At 49.6% G+C, this 23,410-nt stretch overlaps 1 protein-coding gene across 3 annotated transcripts; it reads right to left on the reverse strand.

Annotated features, from left to right (window-relative positions):
• Nucleotides 1–1,799: 1,799 nt before the first annotated feature.
• On the reverse strand, nucleotides 1,800–22,425 carry LOC105101151 (tripartite motif-containing protein 26). 3 transcript variants are annotated; one of them, XM_010994256.3, is made up of 8 exons: nucleotides 22,268–22,425; nucleotides 11,204–11,687; nucleotides 10,939–11,034; nucleotides 9,401–9,631; nucleotides 5,367–5,389; nucleotides 4,763–4,878; nucleotides 4,501–4,533; nucleotides 1,800–3,958 (listed from the first exon to the last, which is right to left on the reverse strand). In XM_010994256.3, exons 2-8 carry the CDS (start codon nucleotides 11,639–11,641, stop codon nucleotides 3,276–3,278), a joined length of 1,620 nt encoding a protein of 539 aa, XP_010992558.1. In that variant the 5' UTR covers nucleotides 11,642–11,687; nucleotides 22,268–22,425; the 3' UTR covers nucleotides 1,800–3,275. The 3 variants fall into 3 exon arrangements, with proteins under 3 accessions (XP_010992558.1, XP_031290932.1, XP_064332335.1); XM_031435072.2 differs by having other exon boundaries at nucleotides 11,204–11,804; nucleotides 22,268–22,419; XM_064476265.1 differs by having other exon boundaries at nucleotides 11,204–11,684; nucleotides 22,268–22,399.
• Between the last annotated feature and the right edge of the window lie 985 nt (nucleotides 22,426–23,410).

Consider the following 23,410-nt stretch of genomic DNA (forward strand, 5'->3'; position numbering starts at 1 on the left):
TTTTCAGTTTCACAAGAAAACAGTTGAGGACACTGACATGCTGACACTGACAAGGAATTTTATTTTTACTCTTTCAATCCCGAGCGGCTGTGAGTTGAGGCCACAGTGGCTAGAGTGTGACACCTCCTCTGCTCCAGACTCAGGCCCCAGGGAACAGGTTCCACATCTCTGAAAGGCCAGCAGATGAAACCTTAGACCAGTAACAGGCAGGGAGTCACAACTGAGACTGGCATACAGCCCGGTCCCCGTGAGGACTGCACACTCTGAGAAAGGGTAAGTTGGAGGAAAACCACCCAGTGGTGCAGGAGACAGGAGGGGAGCCTTTCCTGGGAACCGTTCTGAGAAACAGAACACCTGGCCTAGTGTATGGTTAGTGTTTTGGTTTGTAGGGTAGGAACCCCCGAGCCAAAAAACAAACATAAAATGCTATCGGACTGGTGTTATATCTGGGTTCCCTGCTAGAAGCACTGAATAGAATGCCCTCAAAAAGCCTTGCTGAAGATGAGCACAAAATAAGATATTAAAAACACAAAAATGACCCCCTTCCACATCGTTAAGACACAAACTGGTGGCGCACAACCCCAAGAACTTCAGCTCTAAAACTGTAACAAGCACTGTAGGTCTACTTGACCATATGTGCAGGTGTAGTTCATAAAAAACCTAAAATATGAATATACAAATAACAGAAAAATATAAAAAATTCAAAATAATCTGTTGAACAAATCTTGCCAGCAACCTTCTATACTAAGATGGCACTGTAAAATACACATTTTAATTATCTTCAAGGGTCTTGTATGCTGACACTTTATCTTCTACAGTTTATTTTGAGAGCATGACACTTATAAAACTCACTAAAGCAACAATGACTTGGAAGCGTTAATATTTTGGCCAAATGGAAATATTGCCTATTTAATAACTATTAGCTTTTTATTAAACAATAATCACCTTTAAAAGTTTCAGAAATCTCCCATCATTGTATAAAAACTCTTTCCAAGAAAGGGTAGAAGGCATTTTGAGAATTACAAAATTATTTCATAAAGACTAGTAGTATATAATTTTAGCGGGCAATTCGTACCAATCAAAAAATTTTAAATTTCAAGAATATGCAAGGAATTATTGTCTCTCAGGATTCCAATGGGAGTTAAGAGACTATAATAATAATGCATGTCATTTCCAATAACCCACACACTTTGCACACATGTATTTAGAAAGAAAAAGTAAAATTTTTAAAAAGGGGAAACATGAATGAGTCCACAAACGAGAGTACAGGGAGGAAATGTGCTCTTTGCCACTAGTATGATCTTGGAGGTACTTTGTGTAACCCTCCTTTTTCTACCTTTAAGATGGCAATTTAAGAAAATCAAAAGAGGACAGGAAATGGTCAGATAGTTGAATGTACTGGAGACAGCACTGAATCTCTGTAGGTGACATTTCCTTTGGGGCAGTTTATTTTCCTAGGAAGGATTGTGGGTGTGTCATGCCGGACGTCACCCTTCTCGTGGGAGCCCCACACTCCACAGACACGGAACCTCAGTGCAGGGCCACCACTGCAGGAGAGGAAGAACGAGATGGAACCTTGGCAATGGCTGATTAAGTGTCCCATGGAAGGGCTCTTCTTTGGGGACTTCCAGAAATGACATGCATGTATGAAGATGACAGTAGGCAAAGCTGCAGAGTTCTCAAGGACCCAGAAGGGGCCCAGGAGAGAAGCCCTGGGCTACCGCTGTCAGCGGAACCTCTTTGTAGCCACAGACTGCAAAGGTTTGGTAATATCTGAGTTATAGACGAATCCCAGGCTGTTTATTCAACATGTTTTTATTGAGCACCTACTCTGTGCCCAGCACTGCACTAGGTGCTATGGAAAATATAAGAGAAGTATAAGATACAGTATCCGCCCTCAAGGAGCTTACAAAACTAGAGGCAGAAATCAGATGTGCATGACTCAGGCAGCACGTGAAATACACAGAGTGCAACTTCAGATGATGTCGAGGCGAAGAGACCACCGAGATCCACAGCGGCTGGGAACAGTCTCTTAGAGCAGGGGGAGGAGTTAAGACTGGCTAAGCTGGGTGCTGGCAGAGTGCTTGGGATGGATGAGGTCGAAGGCTGCGAGGTAATATGGCTGGAGCAGGAGCTTGTGCCAAACAGCAAGCACTAGCAGAGCCTGGACAGAGACGGGGACGTGGGTTGGGCCCGTGGGCAAAGAAGATACGCTTTGATTCCTCTCTTGACATGAAGATTTGTGGGTTCTTGAGGTGGGGGCACCTGCTGCCTTCTCCTGGCACAGCCATCTTGCCCTCCCCAGCCCCGTTCCTGGGAAAAAGGAACCTGGATCTTGAGTAGGGCCAATGATGGAAGCTTAATATCCTGCTGCAAAAACAGATCAGGGCTTCCAAGGCAGGACAGGTTTTGCTTGACTGGATATTTTCTTTGCCCTGGTGTTTTTATATGGACTGACAATGACAAGAGCAGGATACCCTGGATTCTTTCAAAAACTCTCCTCCTGAGGACCATCCCCTAGAGGTGATACTGTTACCCCAAAGCCGCATATATCCCGATCCCCACCTCGGCCCTTAGATGCTTTCAGGGAGGCCCCGCTCCCACTTCTGGAAACCCCACAAACTCAGCCCTGGTCTCAGAGAAGCATGGACTCTGGACCTTACGAGGAGATGCTTTCCACGGGCATTCTAGGCGGCTTCAATGGCCTAGGACGCCTCAGTGGAATTCCACTCAGCTCATTTTCAACATTTTCATGTATGACTGACTCTGAGTTGGGATGGCAGTAGGTGTGTTGAAAGTACCAGGAAAGGCAGGTGGCAAAGTGGGCTTGGGCAAAGGGAAGGTATGGGATTAGAGAAGAGTAAAATGGCCCTGGGTGTAGGAGTCAACTGGTCTTTCCTAAGAGCAGCTGGCATTGGATGCCACACTGGGCAAGAAGATGCTGCCTTGCCTCTTACTGAACAAGGAGATGGCAGAGCTGGGTCAAAGGCCATGGGCAGGAGGGAGGGAGGAGACCTCAAGGACTTCATGGTCAGAAGTCAGCCTGGGAACCCCTGGAGGTGGGAGAAGAGCTTTAGGGCAGGATGGAGGGAACAGCACGGAGTGAGATCTCAAGGGGGCCACAGCCACAGGGAGGGGAGTGGCAGCGGACAGGGGTCCCACCTCTCTCCTGCTCTGGGTGCTCTGGCCAGGCACCTCCTCCCCTGCCACAGAGCACTGGAATTCCAGAGAAGTGAAGCATCTGCAGGTGTGGGGCTGGGAGCAGGAGTCGGGGCTCAGGGTCTCAGCAGGAGGCGTGTTCCGGGCCACTTGAGCCACAGGAAGGGCAGCAGGCGCCGGGTGAAGGTGGCAGTGAAGGTGTAGATGAGTTCTTGCGACTCTGCATTGGTGAAAGTCACGGTGCCCCCTTCGTAATCCAGGGCGATGCCCACTCTCCGGGGCCGCAGCGCTGGGAAGAGCTCAGCCTCGGGGCTGGTGTTGGCCCAGATGCCGGCCGAGGAGAGGCGCAGCGCCCACACGCCGTCCTCCGGCCGCAGGGAGAGGTCGCCCTTCCTCTTCACCGAGTCTCTGGCCACCCCCACCAGGCAGCTTTCCAGAACTTCCTCCTCCTCCTCCTCCTCTTCTTCCTCTTCATCCCCCAACGATTCCTCGTCCTCATCCGTTTCCCAATAGTCGTATCCGTCCCCGTAGTCGGCCTCCTCTTCCTCCTCCTCCTCTTCCCCCTCTTCCTCCTCGTCCCTCTCCTCTTCATCCTCGGACCAGCCCTCCCTCTCCACCTCCACCTCCCAGTAGACCTTGCCCCAGGTGAAGCCCTTACTGCCCAGCACCCCCGGCTCACAGTCAAACTGCTGCGGGTGCAGGTAAGCGCTCTGGTACAGGCTGCTGTAGGTCACACATTTCCAGTCCTCCGACAGCTGCAGGTACCCACTGGCCGACTGTGGGTCCAGGGTGACACTCACTGTGGGGACAAAGGAAGAAGTAACAGTGTCATCAGCAGGCTGGGAGGGAACCCCCAGTCTCCACGGTGTCCATGGCAGGACTGCCACACTGCACGATCCAATGGGCTCTCTCCACACCTACGGCCATGTGAACAGGCCCCTCGGGTGTGCGGTGCACGACCTGACGGCAGGGCGGAGGCGGAGGTCAGTGGCTGGGCCTGGGGCAGAGAGGCCTCTGGCCTTAGGAAGCCGTCCCAGTTTGCTCTGAATACAGGAGCCACGTGATAGGGCAGGTAAGAAGGAACTCAGTCGCAGGGAAAAGGACTCACCGTGGCAGGACCTCTGAGGACAGAATAACCAAACACGGGGCCGGAAGGGTCAGACTAGCAAATGGGGGCCTCCAGTGCAGACTGGAGCAGCAGACTGGCCAGAAAATGCAAGGTGGGGGCTTTAGATGTGCAGCTGGTGTAAGAGAGTGGGCTACCTGCGGGCAGCAAGGCTCCCCGTGGGGAGAGTATTGTTTATTTGAGGGAAATCTGGGGACGACCCTTTAGATACTCACCTGTCTTATATTCCAAGTCTCTCAGCAGCCTCCCTGGGGAGAAAAAAAGGACAGTGACCCTCATGCAGTGACCCTCAAGCCCAGCAAACTTATGGGTCCTTTCTCACTTAGACAGTACTAATTTCACAACAAGGCTCCAGCCCTCAGATCCTAAGAAGAGAAAACAACCAGGAGGCCTCAGAGGAGTGAGGGCAGAGAATCAGGCAGAAAGGAGCCGGCACCCTCTTCTTGAAGCAGCACCCATGCCCTCCCCAGTCCTCACCTTGGAATTCTCTCAGGCCTCGCTGCAGAGACAGAAGTTTATCTGAGAATTCTCCTGTCCTTTTTTTAACCACTCGAGCAATGGGTTTCCCAATCCAGAACTTCTTCCGCGGATACCTGAGAAGATGACAGACAAACCTGTTACTCAGATCTCCTTACATTACTCTCAACTCTCACACGTGTGGAGGGGGAGGGAAAGGTATGATCATCCCCAGGCAACAGAAAGACAGGGCCTCAGAGACACTAAGTGAACTGCCCAGGACTGAGCCAGGACTTACGACCATCAGCAGACTCAACATCCAGGGCACTTTTGTCTGCCAAGCCACGCCCTACCCTTGCCACCCTGTCCCATCACAGATATAGATCGTGGACCCAGGAGTTGGAGGTAACAGGGAAGATGCTCTGGTACAGAGCAAGTCTCCGCCAGTTCTCAAGGATGTGTTCTTGCTTCCCAGGAGGGAAGGTCGTCAGGATGAACCATGGAGTACGGGTCCCTTTGGCCCCACATCACTCCCCATTAACTGAAATGGACCATGGTCAAGGAACAGGGACAAGGACACAGGAACAGGAAAATGAGGTGCACTGTGGAGAGGAAACTCTTGTACCTGTTTAAGAAGTCTCTGGTGTCCTGGAAGAGAAGACAGCATAAGCATCAATGTGACTCTAAGAAGACATCATTCATACGCATCAACACTATTAAAGACCGGGGATGCATCACTGAACAAAATAAATGCGGCCCCTCATTATGGAGCTGACATTCTAGTGGCGGCACTGGATAAAACAACAAAAAAATAAAGTAAATAAACAAAGTAATCATAATGACAGAGGGAGGGCAGGGGATGACAGCCAACTTCTCTGAGAGGATGACACTTGCACTGAGATTTGAAGAAGGTGCTGGCCAGGTGAAGAATGGGAAGCAAGCAAGGTGGGAAGGGGCTTGGGAGAGGAGGCCAAATCATGCAGGGCTGGACAGGCAGAGCAAGGAGTTCAAGTTCCATTCCACATTCAGTAGGAAGCCACCAAAGGGTTTCAAGTAGAGGAGTGCTATATGTGATCTGCTTTCCACACGGCTCAGACTGCTAAGTGTCCTCCAGGACCCATTTCCCCCTTCTTCCTTGTAATAACAGAACCCGTGGAGTAATAGCTGGGCACAGGGCCACCCAGCAAGACTACATTTCCCAGATTCCCTTGTAACCAGGCCTGGTCACGTGACTAAGCTCCAGCCAACACGATGTGAAAGGAAGCAATGACTATAATTTTGGGGTCACGTCCTTTAAAAACAGAAATCCCATTCTACTTCCCCTTTTTCCTTGGCTCTATTTTGGATACAGTGGTGGTGAGCCCAACATTGACTACACAGCTCAGGACAACATCCCTTGAGGTGAGTGAAACTACCAGATGGAAGTAACCGGCTCTCTGGGTGACCGCATGGCAGCTGCCCTGACAGCTCTAGACCCCTCACGTCTGAATATTGTTACCAGGAGAGAAATAACTTGCTTGATTCAGCAGCTGGCCAAATCCCAAGTGATCAATCAGATCAGAATGGGTTAAGGGAAGCACTGTGAACATGGCAGCGGGGACAGCCAGGGGTCAGTGTGGAGGCTATTTTGTGGACCAGGTGAGAACTAACGATGCCTGAACTCACTGGAGTCAGGGAAGCTGCACATTCCAGGTGTGTCTGAGACCCTGGGCACACTGGTGAAGGATAATCAAGGACAGGCAGTGGCTTGAGCAGGAGGGAGGATGGTGTCATATAAGTGACAGGACATGGGGAGGGGGTTCTTGTGAGATGCTGGTTGTTTCTCTTTTATGAGTCTAAAGCCTCCATAATATTCTGTTAATTTTTGCCTTCCTTTCACTCATTCCACGAATGTTAATTAAGTGCTTCCCGTGTGTCTGGCACCACTCTAGAAGCCTGGGATAGGGCAGGGAAGAAAAAGAGACACAAATGCCTAGTAGGGGGAAGCAGAGAGCAAACAATCAACACGACAAATCCATTACGCTATGCTGTGATGGGGTGAGTGCTGTAGGAAGGGGAGGAGCGTGAAGGGGGACCAGGTGAGGGTGGGTGCAGCCTGGCCTCTTTGAGAGAGCGAGATTTGGGAAACAAATGGAACATCACCCAACTGTGGCTGCTGTGGGCTGTTCCAGCAAGCCTCAAGAACTTGGGGCTTTGCTCCAGGGGAGGCCATACAAGAGGTCAGAACTCCACCCGCCCCAACCACAAAGCAACTGCCCAGGGACTGGCTGTGAGTTGCTGGCAAATCCCTCTAATCTGTCCGTCACAAGAAGGAAGTCCAAGCCGGCTTCAGAGGTCAGGGTGACAAATCTTGAGAGAGGGTATGCCAACAACTCTGCTGAGATTCGTGGTATCAAAGGGCAAATAAAAGGGCAGTGGGCGGGTGGGGTCAGGGAGCCAAGGGGACATATTTGGTGACACAGGAGTTGCTAGAACAGAGAATGAAGCCCGTCTAAGGGTTAAAGGTTGTGAGGACCCGGAGCACCAGTGCAGGAACCCTTCTCCCAAAGGACACAGAAGGGGAGACTGGGGCGACCTGCAGCCTCACACAGGGCCTCCAGAGGGAAGCAACCTGCCCAAGGCTCCTGGACGGCCTCTCTCCCCCAGATGCCTGGGGCTGTCATGAAACAGGCCGTCAGAGCAGAGGGGCTGGGGCAGGCGTCACGGACACGCTGGGCATTAACAGAGAGCACTCCCGAAGGCTATTCATGGGTGTGGAAGGCGACCAGCAGCGGGAGAGGCAGACATGTGACCTGCCACCCTGCCCTGCAAGGCCGTGCGGGGCTGAAGCAGGAGGGCTCCAGTGTCTCTCTGGCCTCTCTTATCCCCTAGTTCCCTTTAATGTCTTGATATTCCCGGTCCAGAGACCTTTCTTTCTTTTTCTATCACCGTTGTCAAAGGGCCTCTGTTTTTCATCTTTCGTCCCATTGCTTTTCCCTCTCACCTGTATTTCTCTACCACTTTTGGATCAGGGCCCCTGTCTTAATAGGGCCTCATTCTTACTGTCCATTGACAGTCAAATAATCTCTGGGGAAGTACTAGTGACAATTCAGGAGTTAGCTGTCCAGTTCCCCTGCCGCAAAAGCAAACGCAAACAAAACACACAGATACAACGCACCAGCACCAATACTTCTTGTCCTGGCTTTCGGCAGACACCCACTTCTTCTCCCTCACTCCTCCCACCCGGCCCCAGGGATGTTTTCAGTCTGAGTGGTCTCGGAGGCTCTTCTGGGTGGATGGGGAGAGGCTCCCCTCTGGGCAGACGCAACGGGATCTCAGCCCCCACAGCACCCCAGCTGCGTCCCTCTCTCTGTTCCAACAAGTACACAACCACACGGTGGCGGCGGCTGCAGGGAAAGGAAACTGGCAGCTGTGGGGAAAGGAAGGATGTGCATCCCTGAAGGAGAAGGTGGGGGAGGGGGAAAGGCAGCAAGTGACCCAGTCAGAGTTCAAGAGAGAAATTCAAGGGAACAGAATGACATCTGGAGGAAAGGAAGGAGCCAGAGACATTTGGACAAAGTGAGAGAAAAGAACAAAAGTCCAGAGGCCCAGGACAAACGCTTCCACTCTCTGGCCCTCAGTGACTTCATCGGGGGTGCTGGCCTGAAGAGCTCTATGTCCCCGCCAGTCCCGATGCATGAGTCGGAATCCACAAAGGTGGAGAGGCAGGCAGAGGCTACCTGTCCTGGCACAGGTACCTGGAGGGCTCGCCTGACCATGTCTCCCCAGCGTCCCACTACCGAATGGCCCTGCCACTGGCCAGAGACAGCATTTTCCTAGGGGAGATCCTAGGTAGTTCCACTGCCGACAGGCCCAACCACCCCCAACCACGCAAGTGGAAGAGATTATTACGTAGGCCTTCTCCTGGCCCATGGAAGCAGAAAGATCGAGCATGCTCCCTCCAAAGGCTGCTGAGCCCCATTCAACGCAGTGTGACTCCTCTGGGAGGCTCCGGTGGAAGGAGTTGTGGTGTCACTTCAACTTGGCAACCTGTTCTCCAGTCCATGACTCCCTTTCACAGCATCAAAGCCACCTCCTCCAGGAAGTGCTCCAGAGGCACCCTGCCTGCTCTCTACCTTTTTCTCTTGAGGGTAATTTCACAGTCCCAGAGAAAACCACGGCTGCGTCTGTCTTCCTTCACCAGCTGCCCATCCCCTCCAGACCCTCTGGGTCCTTGAGAGAAGCCGCCATTCAGCCTTCCCTCAGCCACCCCAACCCTATAGGCTTCCTCATCTCCAGAACCATCAAGAGCTTCCCCTGGCCCAGTGTCTGCCAGTGACTTGTTAGAAGACAGGCTCGTGATGGCAGTGATGAGGGTGGAGGATAGTAACGAATGTACTAGTAATCTTCCCTTCCATTGCTACAGCACTTTTTAATATTTTAAACTTTTTTTTTGGTAGAAAATTCACTTTTTGAAGTGACACCATGCCAATTATCTCATCTTATGCTCATGCAACCACTGGACTAAGTGGCGGGAATAAGGATTATCATCTCCATGCTTCAGATGAGAAAACTGAGGCCCCGAGAGGAAGTGCCTCTCCAAGGTCCTGTAAGTGAGGAGCAGGGCCGTAGGTCGTGGCCCTGGTCTCCGGGCTCCCTGCCCCCGGGAAGGTCTCTCACCTGCATGAGCTCTGCAGCCGGCTGCTGCGCCTTGCCCTCCAGCTCGGAGATGACCAGCGCCAGCCGGGCCAGCTCCCCGACGCCCCTGGTCTTGTACTTCTCCCTGCCCTCTGTGAGCTCCTGCTCCAGCTTCGCCAGCTGGTCCAGCAGGTGCTGCTCCCGCTCCCTCAGGAACTGGTGGCCCTGCTCAAACTCAGCCACGATGCACTGCCTCTGGTCCTGGAGCTTCTTCTGCAGGGGTGGGAAGGGGGAGAAGGGGTGACGCCTCCGCCCCGGGGTGGACTATCCCTCCAGGATCTGATGCACAGGCTGGCTCTTGGCTCCGAGCTACCTCCGTTCATGAATTCTACACTGTTCGGGCTGGAAGGGGCTTTAGAGCACTCCTGGGCTGACCTCCTTTCCTCAAAGACACAGTAAGTCCATCAGTTCAGTTCCCTCAGACACCACGGGACTGGACCCCTGACTCCACCTGCCACTGATCTGTCCTAGGTAAACCAGTATGTTCTGGGGCCTTTTGAGGAACATTGCAAGCCAGCACACTTCCCTCCTGGATACCAACTGCTGTGAGTTGCCTCTTCCAGGAAGTTTCCCTTGATAAACTTCATCTGAGCCTGAATCCTCTCTTCAGCACCCCTCCTCCATTATGTATAAAGTTCTGTGTGTGTGCCCCATCCCTAACATGTAAGACTCTATCCTGTTTCCTCAGTGAAACTGGAACGTCTGTGCTCAGGGACCATGTCCTTTACCGCCTCCGAGTTTCCCTGCCGTGTCCAGCCAGGGATCTGATCAGCATCCTCGGTTCTCTCACTGACTAATTAATATTGGGCTGGAGGAATCCTTGCACAATGAGGGCCTAGAGGTACTCCCTGGTCCTGAGCCACCTCCCGCTTCACTCTGTCTCTCTCCCAGCGCCTAACTGGTCACTGCTGGGACTGGCCCCAACATCCCTCCATAGTGTCTACTTCCCCAACTGACTTTCCCCCAGAAAATTGGAATCCTCTTATCGGATTTCCCCCTCTGATCCCATCTCTAATCAAGCACACACACGCTGCCTCTGTTTTCTAACTACTGGCAACCACAGGCACAGGACTCACTAGACACAGTGTCCTCAGAGCTGGTCAGGCCTTGCCCAGCCTACCTCTCTCAGTTCTTATCCTGGAGCCAGCTCCGACCTTCCAAACCCTCGGCTCCCCTGCACTCTCAGGAATATGTCTTTCTCCCTCTCTTTGAAGGAAGAACCAGGCTGGGCCTTACTTGGTTCCCTGCACTCTGGCTCTGCCAAGCAGACATGGCCTGCAGCAGAGTCACAGAAGGAGAAGGACCTTAGCTGACATCCAGGCAACCCACTCACTCGCGAGACGAGGAAGTGGGCCCAGAGCACAGAGCCCAGACTGGCAGGGCTTGAGCCAAAGCCCAGGCCCCCCGGCTGCCAGTCCAGTCAGGGCTCCGTCTCCCAGGGAGCCGGGTGCCCCGCAGCTGGGCCTTGGGAGCTCCTGCTCCTCTCGGCCTCAGGGCTTCCCCTCTACAGCCTCACTTACCAGCGCAGCCAGGATATCAGCTTCTCCCTTGGCCTGAAAGCCCTGAATTTTGTCTCTGTCTCGCCTTAGGGTACTCAGGTGGTTCAGGATTTTTTCCTGTAGAAAGACAAGCAGTGGGGACAGGTGGACGCTCTGGCCTGAGGCAGGAGGGAGGACTTGGCTGGTCCTCCGCAGCAAGAAGCCTTCAAAGGGGTCTGAGCCGGGCCTGGCCTCCAGGTGGATGCCGAGCAGAGCATCCCGCCCTGCGGGGGTGAGGAAGGCTTACCCTGTGGGGCTGGGCGGCCTTCTCCACCAGGACGGCCGAGTGGGGCCTGTGCTCCCGGGACTCCCGGCACAGGACGCACAGCAGCTGCCCGTCGTCCTCACAGTAGTAGTGCAGCTTCTCCCGGTGCCGCGCGCACAGATGCGGGTCCGGCTGCTCCCGGGCCGCCTCCCCTGGCTGCCTGCCCTTGTCCACCTTCAGCCGCTCAATGTTCTCCACCAGGCTGGCCAGCTGCCATACGGGCCTGATGTTCTCCTTCTTAAAAGGCTTCTTGCAGAGGGGGCAGACGGGGCGGCCCCCTGAGACAGGGCGGACGTCGGTGGTACAGCTGCGGCAGAAGACGTGGCCACAGTCAATGGTCACTGGGTCCCGCAGGTAATCAAGGCAGATGGAGCAGGTCACCTCCTCTTCCAGGCTCCGCAGTGGTGCTGACGTGGCCATGGTGTCCTTAGCTCAGAGGGGTCCCTGTTCGCTGGTGGGACTTCTCCTTGGAGACCAGACATGGAGTCAAGAGCAGGCACAGCAGGGGGGCAGCAGTGGCAGCCTCGTACAGGGCTGCCAGCTCCAGTGACCAATCTGTCACTCGACAGACGCTGAGCAGCTCCTACAAGGCTCACACAAAATCAGAGCGATAGGACCTTACCGATCCTCAAGTCCAACCACTCATTTTACAGATGAGGAAACTGAGGCCCAGAGAAGGGAGAGCAGGGCTGCCACCAGCCCATGCCGTGCTGCTGGGAAAGCACTCCTACCTCAAGACCCTTTCCTTCCATCTGTTGGGAAATTGCTCTAATGTACCAATTATGACAAAATAAGACACTAGATAACTAGCTGGAAAATCGACATAATATACAAATCTGCAATGTCTGTTACATACACAGCGATGCCTTATTTGTGCAGTGCACAAGCTGCTCAACTCTTCATGGGGGGCCCTGACAGAGTTAAAAGATTCCTTTGTTTGCCCTCCAGATTTCGGGGTCTAAGAGCTAAGTGCACTGAGGTTCTTTATCAAGACTCAAGAAGCACCAAGAGCCTGAGTTTCAGTGTCCTCCTTTATAGATGTTTCCCTGGGCTGTGCTGAAGTTTTTGACTTGTTTCACTTCCCCAGGAACGCTGGTCTCTACCTAGACCCAGCCTGCAGGCAGAGCATGGCCTGGCCACACTGGACTCATTCTCAGCTGTGACTCCCCCGTGTAGCTGGCTTCGCTACTGTGCTGCTAATAAGGGCGACTGAAACTAATGTGGGAGGAATTCTCAGGTAGTTTGTGACTGTGATGTGCTGATGAGGGCTTAGCCCTCACAGGGAGCCCAGATGCTGAGCACAGAGAGGACTTTAGTCCTGTTTACCTTTGCAGGCCTGGCCCACTTCCTGTTTGAGGTTAGGGAGCCTCAGCACACCCAACCCAACTGCTGCCTCCTGTCTCCAACTCTGTGTGACAAGAGAGAACCCATTTAATACTCTGAGCCTCAGTTCATCCATCCATAAAATGGGGAGAGTGATACTTACCTTCAAGGGTTTTTAAGTGGGTTGAGTAAAGGAATCATGTTGAAAGGACTAAGCATAAGCACGGTACAGAGGAGAATCTAAGAGAACCCAGAACCCTTGGCTCCCAAATCTACTCAAAGCACAAGTAGAGCAAGAGCAGAAATTTAAAGTTGCAGCAAGAGAGGAAGTGAGGGTGCACCGCCATAGTGACACACGTGCTCCCGATTTAAAGCAAACGCGGGCCTCGTGGGGCAGGGGGCTGGGGCATCTGCTCTGCCACAGACCCACAGAAAGCAACTTGTGGGAAGACAGCCGGCAGCCAGGGTGCGCAGGTAACTGCGAGGCTGGAATGAAGCCCTTGGAACCACAGGCAAATCAATATGATTACTGATCATGTACATGAAAGTCCATTACAACCGAGTTCACTGGCCTTCGAGTTCTTTCACTGCAGTGACATGAATGAGCTAGAAATAAAGCCCCAAAGAGAAAACAACACAGGAATCTAAAGTCTACTTCTTGAGGCTCTAACGCAGCACTGTTAAAGTGCTTTATAGAGTAAAAGTTCTGTACAAATGTAAGGGCTTCACGGCTGATGGAAGCTCTGATGGATTTGGAGATGAGCAACTTTTAGAGATGTAATGAGTGTAGAGAAGACATGTACCTACACAGCTCAAATGAAAGAATTAAGGAATTTAACTGGCAAATGAAGGTAATAAAGTTCTTAGAATGCTAGTATTACTAGTAAAATCCTAGGAAATGCCAGGTCCAACTCCTTGGTTTCACTGTTGAGAAAGTAAGTCTGACCCAGCACCTCCAGGTGACACAGCCTGACACAGGGTTGGGACGGAGGAAAGGGCCACAGTGCTGGTGATTCCTGTGGGCGTTGGAGTCCTTCACCAGCTCCGTTTGCTGAGGGGCTTGGTAGTTCAAAAACTTATTTGTTTCTTTTGTTGCTGTAGGGGGACAGCATATGTTATCTTTGGGGCTGGGAATTTAATTCTGTTGCAAGTTATTGGAAGAATAAAAAGGACTATCAAGAGCTCAGCTACAGCTCTCTGTCCATACAAAACCTGACACAGTCAGGTGCCCTCATTACTTAGAGCAGGTGATCTTCACCAGCCTCCATGCTGGGCTTTGATGAACTTCTAAACCCCTGACACTACATGAAAATGATAGGGCGCAGGGGTTATAGCTCAGTGGCACAGCACGTGCTTAGCATGCATGAGGTCTTGGGTTCAATCCCCGGTAATGCCATTAAAAAAAAAAAGACTGCATACGTACTAGATGAACAAACCTGTCTAGGGATTATAGAAGAACACTGGTAAATAAGTGTAGGACGGATAATAGAATTAGAAAAACACCATCTTGCAATTCCCATTATAATAAGATCATCAATAGATGCTAAAACCGTGAGGTGAAAGGTACTAGGCGACAGGACTGTCCCATGGTGCCAAAGTACCACCCAGTAGGTTACTCCCTAATGTACATTGATAAGGGAGAGACCTGGAGGTGGCCTTAGTCAGGAACCAAATCCAGCATCGCTAATAGAGGGACAAACTGGCATATGTTCCCCAACATGGCACCATGTGAATTGCACGTTACCCTTGAAGCAGTCCTGCCAAAAATGTTTGACATGGATGAATCTAATCAAGTCTTTCAACCTAACTTCCAGTTTATATAAAATATGAGGGATAGAGGAATGAGCAAAACTACACCACGAGGAAACAATCACATAAATCCAGAATAAGCAAATATCATAAGAGATAAAACAGGGTTATTCTTGATTTTAAAAGACTAAGGAGAAATAGCAACCAAATGCAAATACCTTGATTGGATCCTGGTTTTAAAAAAACTATAAAAACAGTTTGGGGACAATTAGAGGAAATTTGACAAAAGGCTGGGTATTGGATCATATTAAGAAATGATTATTGACTTTTAAGGGCATTTATTGAAGTTAGGTCTGAGAATATCCATATTTTTAGGCAATGCATGCTGTAATATTTAGGACTATAAGACCACAACTTAACTTTTCAATGGTTCAATAAAATAAAATAAAAAGTTTTCTCAGGAGAGGGGCTAGAGTTTTCCATTCTTCTTAAAAGAATCCATACAAGGGCCTGTAACTACCAAAGATGTTGAAAATCACTTGACACTTGCAGAAGCTCAATACAGAGGCACTGAACAAATGAATGGATTCAGAGGGAGTGAAGGCAACGCTAATTGTATGTGCACTTGTTTGAGAGTCTTCCTGAACGAGACAAACAAAACATACACAGTCCATTTCTATGTTCAGTCCCATTACTTGGTTATATAGGCTCCACCTTGAACACAGAACACATATCGAAGACGGCTTACTATAGCATTGCTGAATACATGCAAGAACTGAGGTGCAAATCTGTGGGTTGAATTCAGGGTCAAGTTTGGGCTCTAACCCCATACCCAGGTGACTGATGACTTCTTAGCAGCAGCACTTACACAGGACCCACCTTATCTGCCACTTACACATCTTATGTCATTTAATGATCAGGATACTCTTCGGAGGATACCGAGGCTCAGGGATAAGCACCTTCCCAAGAGCGCACAGCAGTGTCTGGTGCTGACGCCTCAGCCCAACCCACGCCACTCTCTTCTCTGCCCAGGCAAACTGGAAAGCGGGTCAAATACCAGCCCCTTTGTCAGGAAGCTCCGATGAGGTCATCCCAATAGAAGGGCTTTGTCAGCTGAAGAGTGCTGACGGAAGTAAAGGGGCACGTAGCACTGCTGACACTGACCAAAAGCACCCTGGCCTTAGATATGACAGGAAGCGGGGTTCGGATGAAACAGACCTGAACAACTGCTCCCCACCCCACATCCAACCCTTTTGAGCCAACGCAAAACTGACCCTCTCCCTAAACCCCTCCCCAACTGACCAAGCTCCCCCAAGATTCTGCCCTTTCTGCTTTTGTGCCTTCAGCATATTCTGATTATCTCAACAGGTTTGGGGGAAAATAAGGGGGTAAAATTCTCATTATCTCCATTCCTGGCTGTTGGGTGGACAGAAACCACAGAAAGCCAGAGCCAGAAAAAAATCTTAGAGATGATGTGGTCCACCCTACGCCCTTTACCCAAATGAGAATTCCGAGACTGCAGGAAGTCATTTCAGGAGTTACCTTGTACCAGAGGCCACACACCCCTGCTCTGGGATAGGCAGGTCTTCTGTCCCTTCAATAACCCAGAAGCTGGTTGCGTTTCCCCAGAACCAGGCAGAACTGGAGACACTCCCGACTTCCAGAGTTCCCCTTGCCCCATGATCCACCTGTCCCCGACTACTCTCCGGGACTTGTAAATACCTGCTCTGCGTATGTCAACAGGCTGGCCGAGGTGACACCACATATTTCTGGCAACGCAGTCAGGATGTGGATGTCATGCGCAATTCTTTGCTGTGAGAACCACTGTGAGCTGCATAAACTAGCTGAGGGAAGCATCACCAGGAATGCCACACCTGGTAAGGGACAGACACTCACACTCTTCATCATCTCCCTACCCTGGCCCAGTTCCAGAGGGAAAGGACCCCTCCAGTCCCTGCAGTGCACTCTGGCCTCCAGGCTGCTTCTCAAGTCCACATGTGAGGCTCCAAACAAGGAGCCCTTCTTCCGTGTAATCCCAAAGCACAGCCTCGGGCTCCATGCCCCATGGGAACCCCTTAGGGTTCAAAGGGCTCTTGGGGCTCCAGATTAATCCTGACTTCTTAGGCTGAAATAAGCAAATTCTCCTAGAAATGAACTTCTGTGAGACACCACTAACAAAGCCAGAGAGCACAGAATTCAGGGCGAAAAGCGAGTGATCTGGATCTGGATACTAGGAGTGCCCATGCCCCTGCTGATGACACCAAAGGCCTTGACTCCCCAGATTTTCAAGCCTGGTTGTGGCTGTGGGCTGGGCACCAGGCCATCTCAGGAGATAGTGGACAGTGCATTCTTGAGGTCACACATAGGTTACTTTCCCCCACAGGGCCGAACATCAGCGATGCTCTGAAGCACTGTGCAAGGCCACGCAGAGACAAGCTCTGCATAGTCGGGGTGATGGTGGCAGCAGCCACTGGGAGGTGATGGGACAAGGCTTTAAAGTGCCTCTGAGGCTTTTAAGGAGAAGGCTGTCATCATTCATTCAATAGCTGATGATATTTTTGGGTGACTACTAAGTGACAGGCACTGAGGACACAGCAGAGAACAAAAATGGGAAAATCCCTGCCCTCCCAAAGCTTACATCTAGTGAGTATAATTACTCATTTAACACCAGCTTTTCCCACCACGTTTGGACAGAGACTGCATCCGCCTCATCCCCAGAATCTAGCACAGTGCCTGGCACAGAGGAAACAATAAAAACTGGCTGAGGAAGTGAATAAAGTCCAGGCACAGAGCATCAGATGCCTGCAAAATGCTTCCTAAGTGTCTGCTGAATGAGTGCAAACAATCTCAGCTGCTTGCCCCTTCCCTCCAGCAAGATGGGAAAGTACTAAGAGGCGATTTCTTCAGATTCCCCGCAGCAGCGATAACAGTGGGCTGCCATCACCTGCACAACACGGCTCACAGTATCGCAGGTTTGGCTCCAGGAACGCACAGAAACCAGGAGAGAAGAAAAAGCTGCGTCCCAGAAAATGGTTGCTTTGGAATAAATTATAACAGTGATAATCGCTCCTTCCCTCTTCTTCAGTTTTGTACTAGGTATGCACCCATGAACAATACAGCTTAATTTTCCTGGTTTAGAGCTTCAAATAAGTGGAATCATATTGCATTTGGAGGGGGCAGGGGCTACCAACATCACACTTGTAAGGTTCATTCATGTGATTGTGAGCCGATTTTGTTCCTGACAATTACATAATTCTACTTCTGATGTAGCCTACTTCTCATGGCCCCAAGTTGTTTCCAGTTTGGGACAATCACAAACACTACTCTGTGAACATTTCTGCTCAAGTGCCCTAGTAAATACGGGCAAGTAGGATGCATCTCAACTGGACTGTATCAGGCCAAACTGCTTCCAAAGCGGCTGTACCAGTGTACGTCCCCATCAGCAGGCTACAAGCACCCACGCTGCTCCGCGGTCTCACCAACACCTGATATTGTCACCTTTTACATTTCCGCCACAGTGACTATAGTAAATAACTGTACTGCATATTTGAAAGCAGGTAGGAGAGTGGCTCTTGAAAGCTCTCAACACAAGAAGAAAACATTTTGAAACTATGGTGACAGATGTTCATAGGACTATTGTGATCATTTTACAAATACACAAATACCAAATCATTATGTTGTATACCTAAAACTAATATGTCAATGATACCTCAATTTTTAAAAGTTATGTAATAGATGCTTTATACTCTAAAAAAAAAATTTGCCTATCTAGTGAACGAGAAATAGAATCCCATTGTGTGTGTGTGTGTTTAATGCTTTTAAAAAAATAATAGAAAGAAACAGCATGAGAGGCCCAGTAACAGGCCAGGGAATCAGCCCTACAGCAGTAGATCAGATACTGTGCCCTTAATTCAACGAATAAGCGCTGTAAATGTTTATCTTTGAGTGGGGGGGGGAGGGTCTGCCGGGTTTCATTCTTCCTTCTCCTGCCAACTTTACCCAGTTCCTTTCTGGGGATTATGTGGTCAGGGTGGAGTTCCTTCTCAGCTCAAGGGTGGAGCAAGAGAATGAGCCTTAAGCACCCCTGGCCACAGTGCTTGTTTCAGGGGTAAGAAAATGATTCAGTTACAGCCAGTAACAAGGAGACCTAGTTGAGAAACAGGGGCAAAAAAAGATTCTTGAAAACTTTTTCTTGAGACCTTTCAAGAAGTGAGGTCATATGGTTTGGAGCTGCTAGAACAGCTAGCCAGAGGGTTAGCATGTTTGAGAATGAAGCCAACCCAGGAATGAAGTGAAAGAAACCAGGTCCTGATGGCATCTAGTGAAACCTGTATCGAGCTGTGCCTGAAGCTAGCCTACCCTTGGACTTTTGTGTCCCTGGAGCTAATAAATGCCTTTTCTGCCCAGCCAGCTTGGACTTGTCTATTATCTGCAAAAAATCAAACAAACAAAAAAACGCTACCATATATAGCACAGGAAGTTGTTGAAAGTTATTAGGCTGAAATATACAAAGAGCTTACGCAGAAAAATCAGTCTCTTTATTTAGACAATGTCTTGTGGCCAAGGTAGACACCAAGTGGCAGGTCTGTTCTCTCTCTGGGCCCCACAGGTAGAATACGACCTGCCAGGACATGACAGATCTCCAACCTGCTCTCAGCCATCACAGCCCCTCTCCATAACGCCTAGAAATTGTGAATCTTCTTCCACCCCAGCTGCCATTCTAACCAAAGCCTTCAGTGAAGAGTCCTGGGTTGGCATGAAAATCCAGATCATCACCCAGCTTCAGCTACTCTGCTGTGCAGGTCGGGGCTAGATTCTTGACCTTTCTGGGTCTCAATATAACCATGAAGAAATGCAGTTGGGAGGACACATCCAAGTGATTCACAGGACAAACTGAAATAAAGGTTTGGCAAGTGCATCAGCACATTTACTGTGCAACATAGTCACTACTGTGATCAAGAGCCACTAAGGCAGAATAAACATAGACGAAATCCTTGGATCAGGCATCCCAGTTTTACTGTTTGTTTGTTTTTACAATCTGCTGTCAGGCAGGAAAAAGTCAGTTTATCAAATTTAGTTTCTTCAAGTGAACTCAACATCTATGAGTGAGTGGAATGGAGATATTCTAACCATTCATTCCTTGGAGAAAGGAAGGCCCTAAGCCTCCAGCTAGGGAGTTACCACTTTTCACCAAATTGGAGATACCCTTGTGGTTATATGTTAGCATCTTTGAAATGTGATTACTGGCATGCCATAATTTAACTAGCAAGACATTTTTCTACATGGAACATAAAATAAATGATGACATCTCGGATTCTGTGAAATGTAGCATATCTTATGCAAAGCCTGCCAGGATCGGCAAACACATGAATCTCATCCAGTCACTCTCCTGCTTCAAAACTCCTAACTGAGGTCAAAACTGCACAGCCGGGCCCCTATCATCTGGCCCCCACTTACCAATCTAGCCTCAGCCTAATGCTAGATACACTGAACTGGAAAGACAGCTCCTTCTTCACCGCCTCCAATCCCACCCCTCGCTCTAGTACATGATCTACTCAGTCCCAGCTTATCCTTCGAAGCTCAAATCAGATCTGCCCCCTTATCTGTGAGGTACTTCCTGTGCCCATCCCACCTCTGAGCTGAATGAATCTCTCCCTCAGGAAGCTCCTGCAAACACTGTATTACATTATTAGTGCTATCACAGCACTGTCACACCACTTCCTAATTGATACTTCTACCCATCTTTCTTCCATCCAGAATGTGAACCCATGGGTCACATCTCAGTGATCTTTCCATATCTCCAGTGTCGGGCACAAAGTCTGTAAATGTTCATGGGACTAAATGCTATCCCATGATTCCAGAGCCCCATTTATCATCTTCATTCTCCCCGACCACGCTCCCCTTCCCACTTTACAATCTTGCTTCAGCAGAAGGCTCCAAGGGCTCCCCTCAGATTAGTCACTCCTGGCCACAAACATTACCCAGATCAACATATAGTGTTGGGGAAAGGTCAACACTGCATTTCTACCAAACTGGCAAGTTTTAATTCACCCTGGTTGCCAGCCAAATTAAGCCTTTGTTTTCCAAAACCTTTCTTCCCTTCTCCATGTCTTTTCTATTCTGATCCTGGGGAGGTCTAAGTCTGAAGTCACCCCAAAAAGCCTCAACTCAGTCTCTCTTCTGCAGTTCAGTGTCTTCTGTAGCAGTCACCCCAGTCTGAGCATAGCCTGTCACTCCCTTTGGGGTAAGTGGCATCTAAGAAGTCATCTGTTGCTCTTGGGCCTCACTTTCCTTACTGCTTAACAAGGTAAGAATAACAACGTCTTGTCAAGTTCGCTGGGCTGTTTGAAGTTCAAGCAAGGTCACATAAGTGAAAGTGTTTTCAACAGCAAAAAGATCTATAGAAATGTATGCTAGAAAGGAGCAGGGGAGCCAACTTCAAAGAGCTCCCACTGGTTAAAGTTGCAACAAAATGATGCAGTACTGGATTATAACCCAAATTATAAAATAAATATCCATAAGCCCACAGTGATACAAATAAATGACTAAGTAAGTTAATAAATAAGGCGAAAAAGACACATCTTCCATGAAGAAAAATTCCAAATAATATATGTACAGAGTTGCCCTTAAGGAAGGAAGAGCATACTCCCCACTCCTCAGGTTCGGCTGCACATAATTTGACTACTTTCCAAAGAGTACAGTATGAGGGGTAGGAGTGGGGAATACTTACACTATCTCAGCCAGGTGATCAAGATCAACATCAAGTCATAAAGCATGTTCCCTTGATGTGAAGTGATGAAAATGGCAATCTGCCTCTGTGGTCCTCCCCTTAGTAACCTATATGCCCAGTCTTAGGAGAAAAACACAAACGAATTCCAAGAGGGGCAGCCTATATAATATAGGTGGTGGGTATTCCTCAGAACTCTCAATATCATTAAAAACAAACAAAATCTGAGAAACTGCCACAGCCAAGCGGAGCATTATGAAAAGTAGTTGGTATGTGGTAGCCAGGATGGGATCATGAAACAGAAAAAGTACTTAGGTAAAAACGAAGGAAATCTGAATACATTATGTATGTTAGCCAATTATAGTGTACAATTGTGATTTATATATTCATCATAGGTCATTAATTTTAACAAACGTTCTATACAAATGTAAGATGTTGAATGGGGAACAGGTTTGGGGTATATCGGAACTCTGTACTATCATCACAATTTTTCTATACATCTAAAAATGTTCTAGAAAATAAAGACTATTTTTTAAAAAAAAGAATTGCAATTTGAGGAATATTTAAAAAGTCTATTTTTTAAAAAAGCTGATTCTTTTAAACTGGGTGGGGGACACTCTAGGGATTATGGTTTTAGCTAACAGCTAAACAGGAGGCTCAGGCACGGTCCTTGACAGTGATATTTGTTGTATGCATGAATGAATGTGGTGTCAAAATCTGGAATGTACTGGGAGTTTGCCTTGCATTTGCTCCACAAAGATAAATTTACACGCTTTTCTAAGGCCATATAGGGAGAAAAGCAGCACGGAAAATGCTAATGTGCTAATGGGCTGGAAGAGGGAGTGAATGCACAGCTCCAAGTATACGTGGCTAAACCGGTTTATTCTGACCAAATTAAAAAAAAAAAAAAAAAAAAACCACCATGACTTTGATGGTGGAACCAGACTGGCCGTCTACTCGGCTCCAAGCAACGAGACTGTCATCTGGGCCCGCTTACTTCTGCCTCTAGAGACAAGAATGGATCGGTGCCTGAGTTGGAAACTGGAAAGCGAGGAAGACCCACGAGGAAGGAGCGAATGGAGGCCCAAGCAAGCAGGAGGATTAGACTGGGAGGGAGGACGCGGCGAACTTCACCCTTCTCCCGAGCCCGCCCCGCGCGCGGCCCGGCCGCGTTCGGTCCCCCGGACCCCGGGGCGCGTGTGTGACTGCTGCTTTGCTGCATTTCTCACCGGGCGCCCCCTACTCACCGGTCCCCAGCTCCGGGCCGCCAATCCCGGGCCGGGGTCGCTTCTTTCCCGCGGCGGTCAGTTCCGGGTCGTGCTCCACCGCCAGCACCCAACGCGACGGCGCGTCCCCGCCCGGTAATCTCCGGGCTCTACGGAGCCCTCCACTGAGATTTCCCCCAGACCAGCGCCCGGATTGGCCCCTGCCGAACGCCGTCTCCCAATGGGAACCTTTGTCCCCTATACGTCACTGATCACTGGGCAAATCCCCGGGCTGCCGCTGGGGGTGGGGCAGCAGCGGCGGAAAGGAAACTGAAATCGTTCTGAGCCCAGGCTTCGAGACTGCAGCAGCTCGAGTTTGGCGCGTGGTGCGCGCTCCCGCGCTCCTAGGTGGAAGGGAACCGTATTTTGAGGCCTAACTAGACCCCTCTGTAGAGCTCTGGGATGCCAGAATCCACCCACTCCTCCCTATTTTAGCCCGGGTCTGGACCAGGGTCTGAGGGTGCTTGGCTGCGAAGTGGCGCTCGCCAGGTGCTCAACATTAAATAGGACTCCCTGCCCACAAAGTGGCCTAAATTTCCTTCCTGGACCAGGAAGGATCTTAGCAAGCAGATAACCTCGGGGAACTATTTGCAAACATTAACTACCATTTCCCATTCGCCTAGATGAGTAGGGAGCTTTACATAAAAGATCTTTAAACCAGGCAGGCATTATTGTCCCCATTCAACAGAAGGGGAAACCGAAGTTCCAAGACCTTGTGTCTGGGCTGTTTCCCTCTTCAGCGCTGGCTTCAGAAACCACAGAGGCCAAAAAGCGAGCGGGAACTTGGGTTCCCAGGGTCCTCAATGGGGAGATTTCCTAGAGGCTCCATCATTTTCAAGTTTTTGAAAATTATACTTTGACAATACATTGCATTTTATTATTATGTCTTTTAATCCTTTTAGTTACAGCAATCTACTCTCCCTTTAGTTTCATGCTATTATTTTGTTACAGAAATCAGTTCATTTATTCCGTAAAATATTCCACATTCTGAATTTGTCTGATTTCCTCAGCATCAATCAACTTGTTTCTCTGTCCTTGTATTCCTTGTAACGAGTAGTTAGCTCTAGAGGTGTTATCAGATTTGAGCTCCTTGTTGTTGCTGTTTTTAAATATACTTCGGGGGTC

Source organism: Camelus dromedarius, chromosome 19 (assembly GCF_036321535.1).
Source record: "Camelus dromedarius isolate mCamDro1 chromosome 19, mCamDro1.pat, whole genome shotgun sequence".
In the NCBI taxonomy this organism is placed as follows: Eukaryota; Metazoa; Chordata; class Mammalia; order Artiodactyla; family Camelidae; genus Camelus; species Camelus dromedarius.

Bases quoted from the DNA above. Each gene is read 5' to 3' on its own strand.
- LOC105101151 (XM_010994256.3), bottom strand. From the start codon at position 11,641: ATGGCCACGTCAGCACCACTGCGGAGCCTGGAAGAGGAGGTGACCTGC. The intron at 9,632-10,938 runs GTAAGTGAGGCT...CCACCCCTGCAG, and splicing joins CTGATATCCTGGCTGCGCTG to AAGAAGCTCCAGGACCAGAG. The intron at 4,879-5,366 runs GTACAAGAGTTT...TCATCTTCTCAG, and splicing joins ACCAGAGACTTCTTAAACAG to GTATCCGCGGAAGAAGTTCT.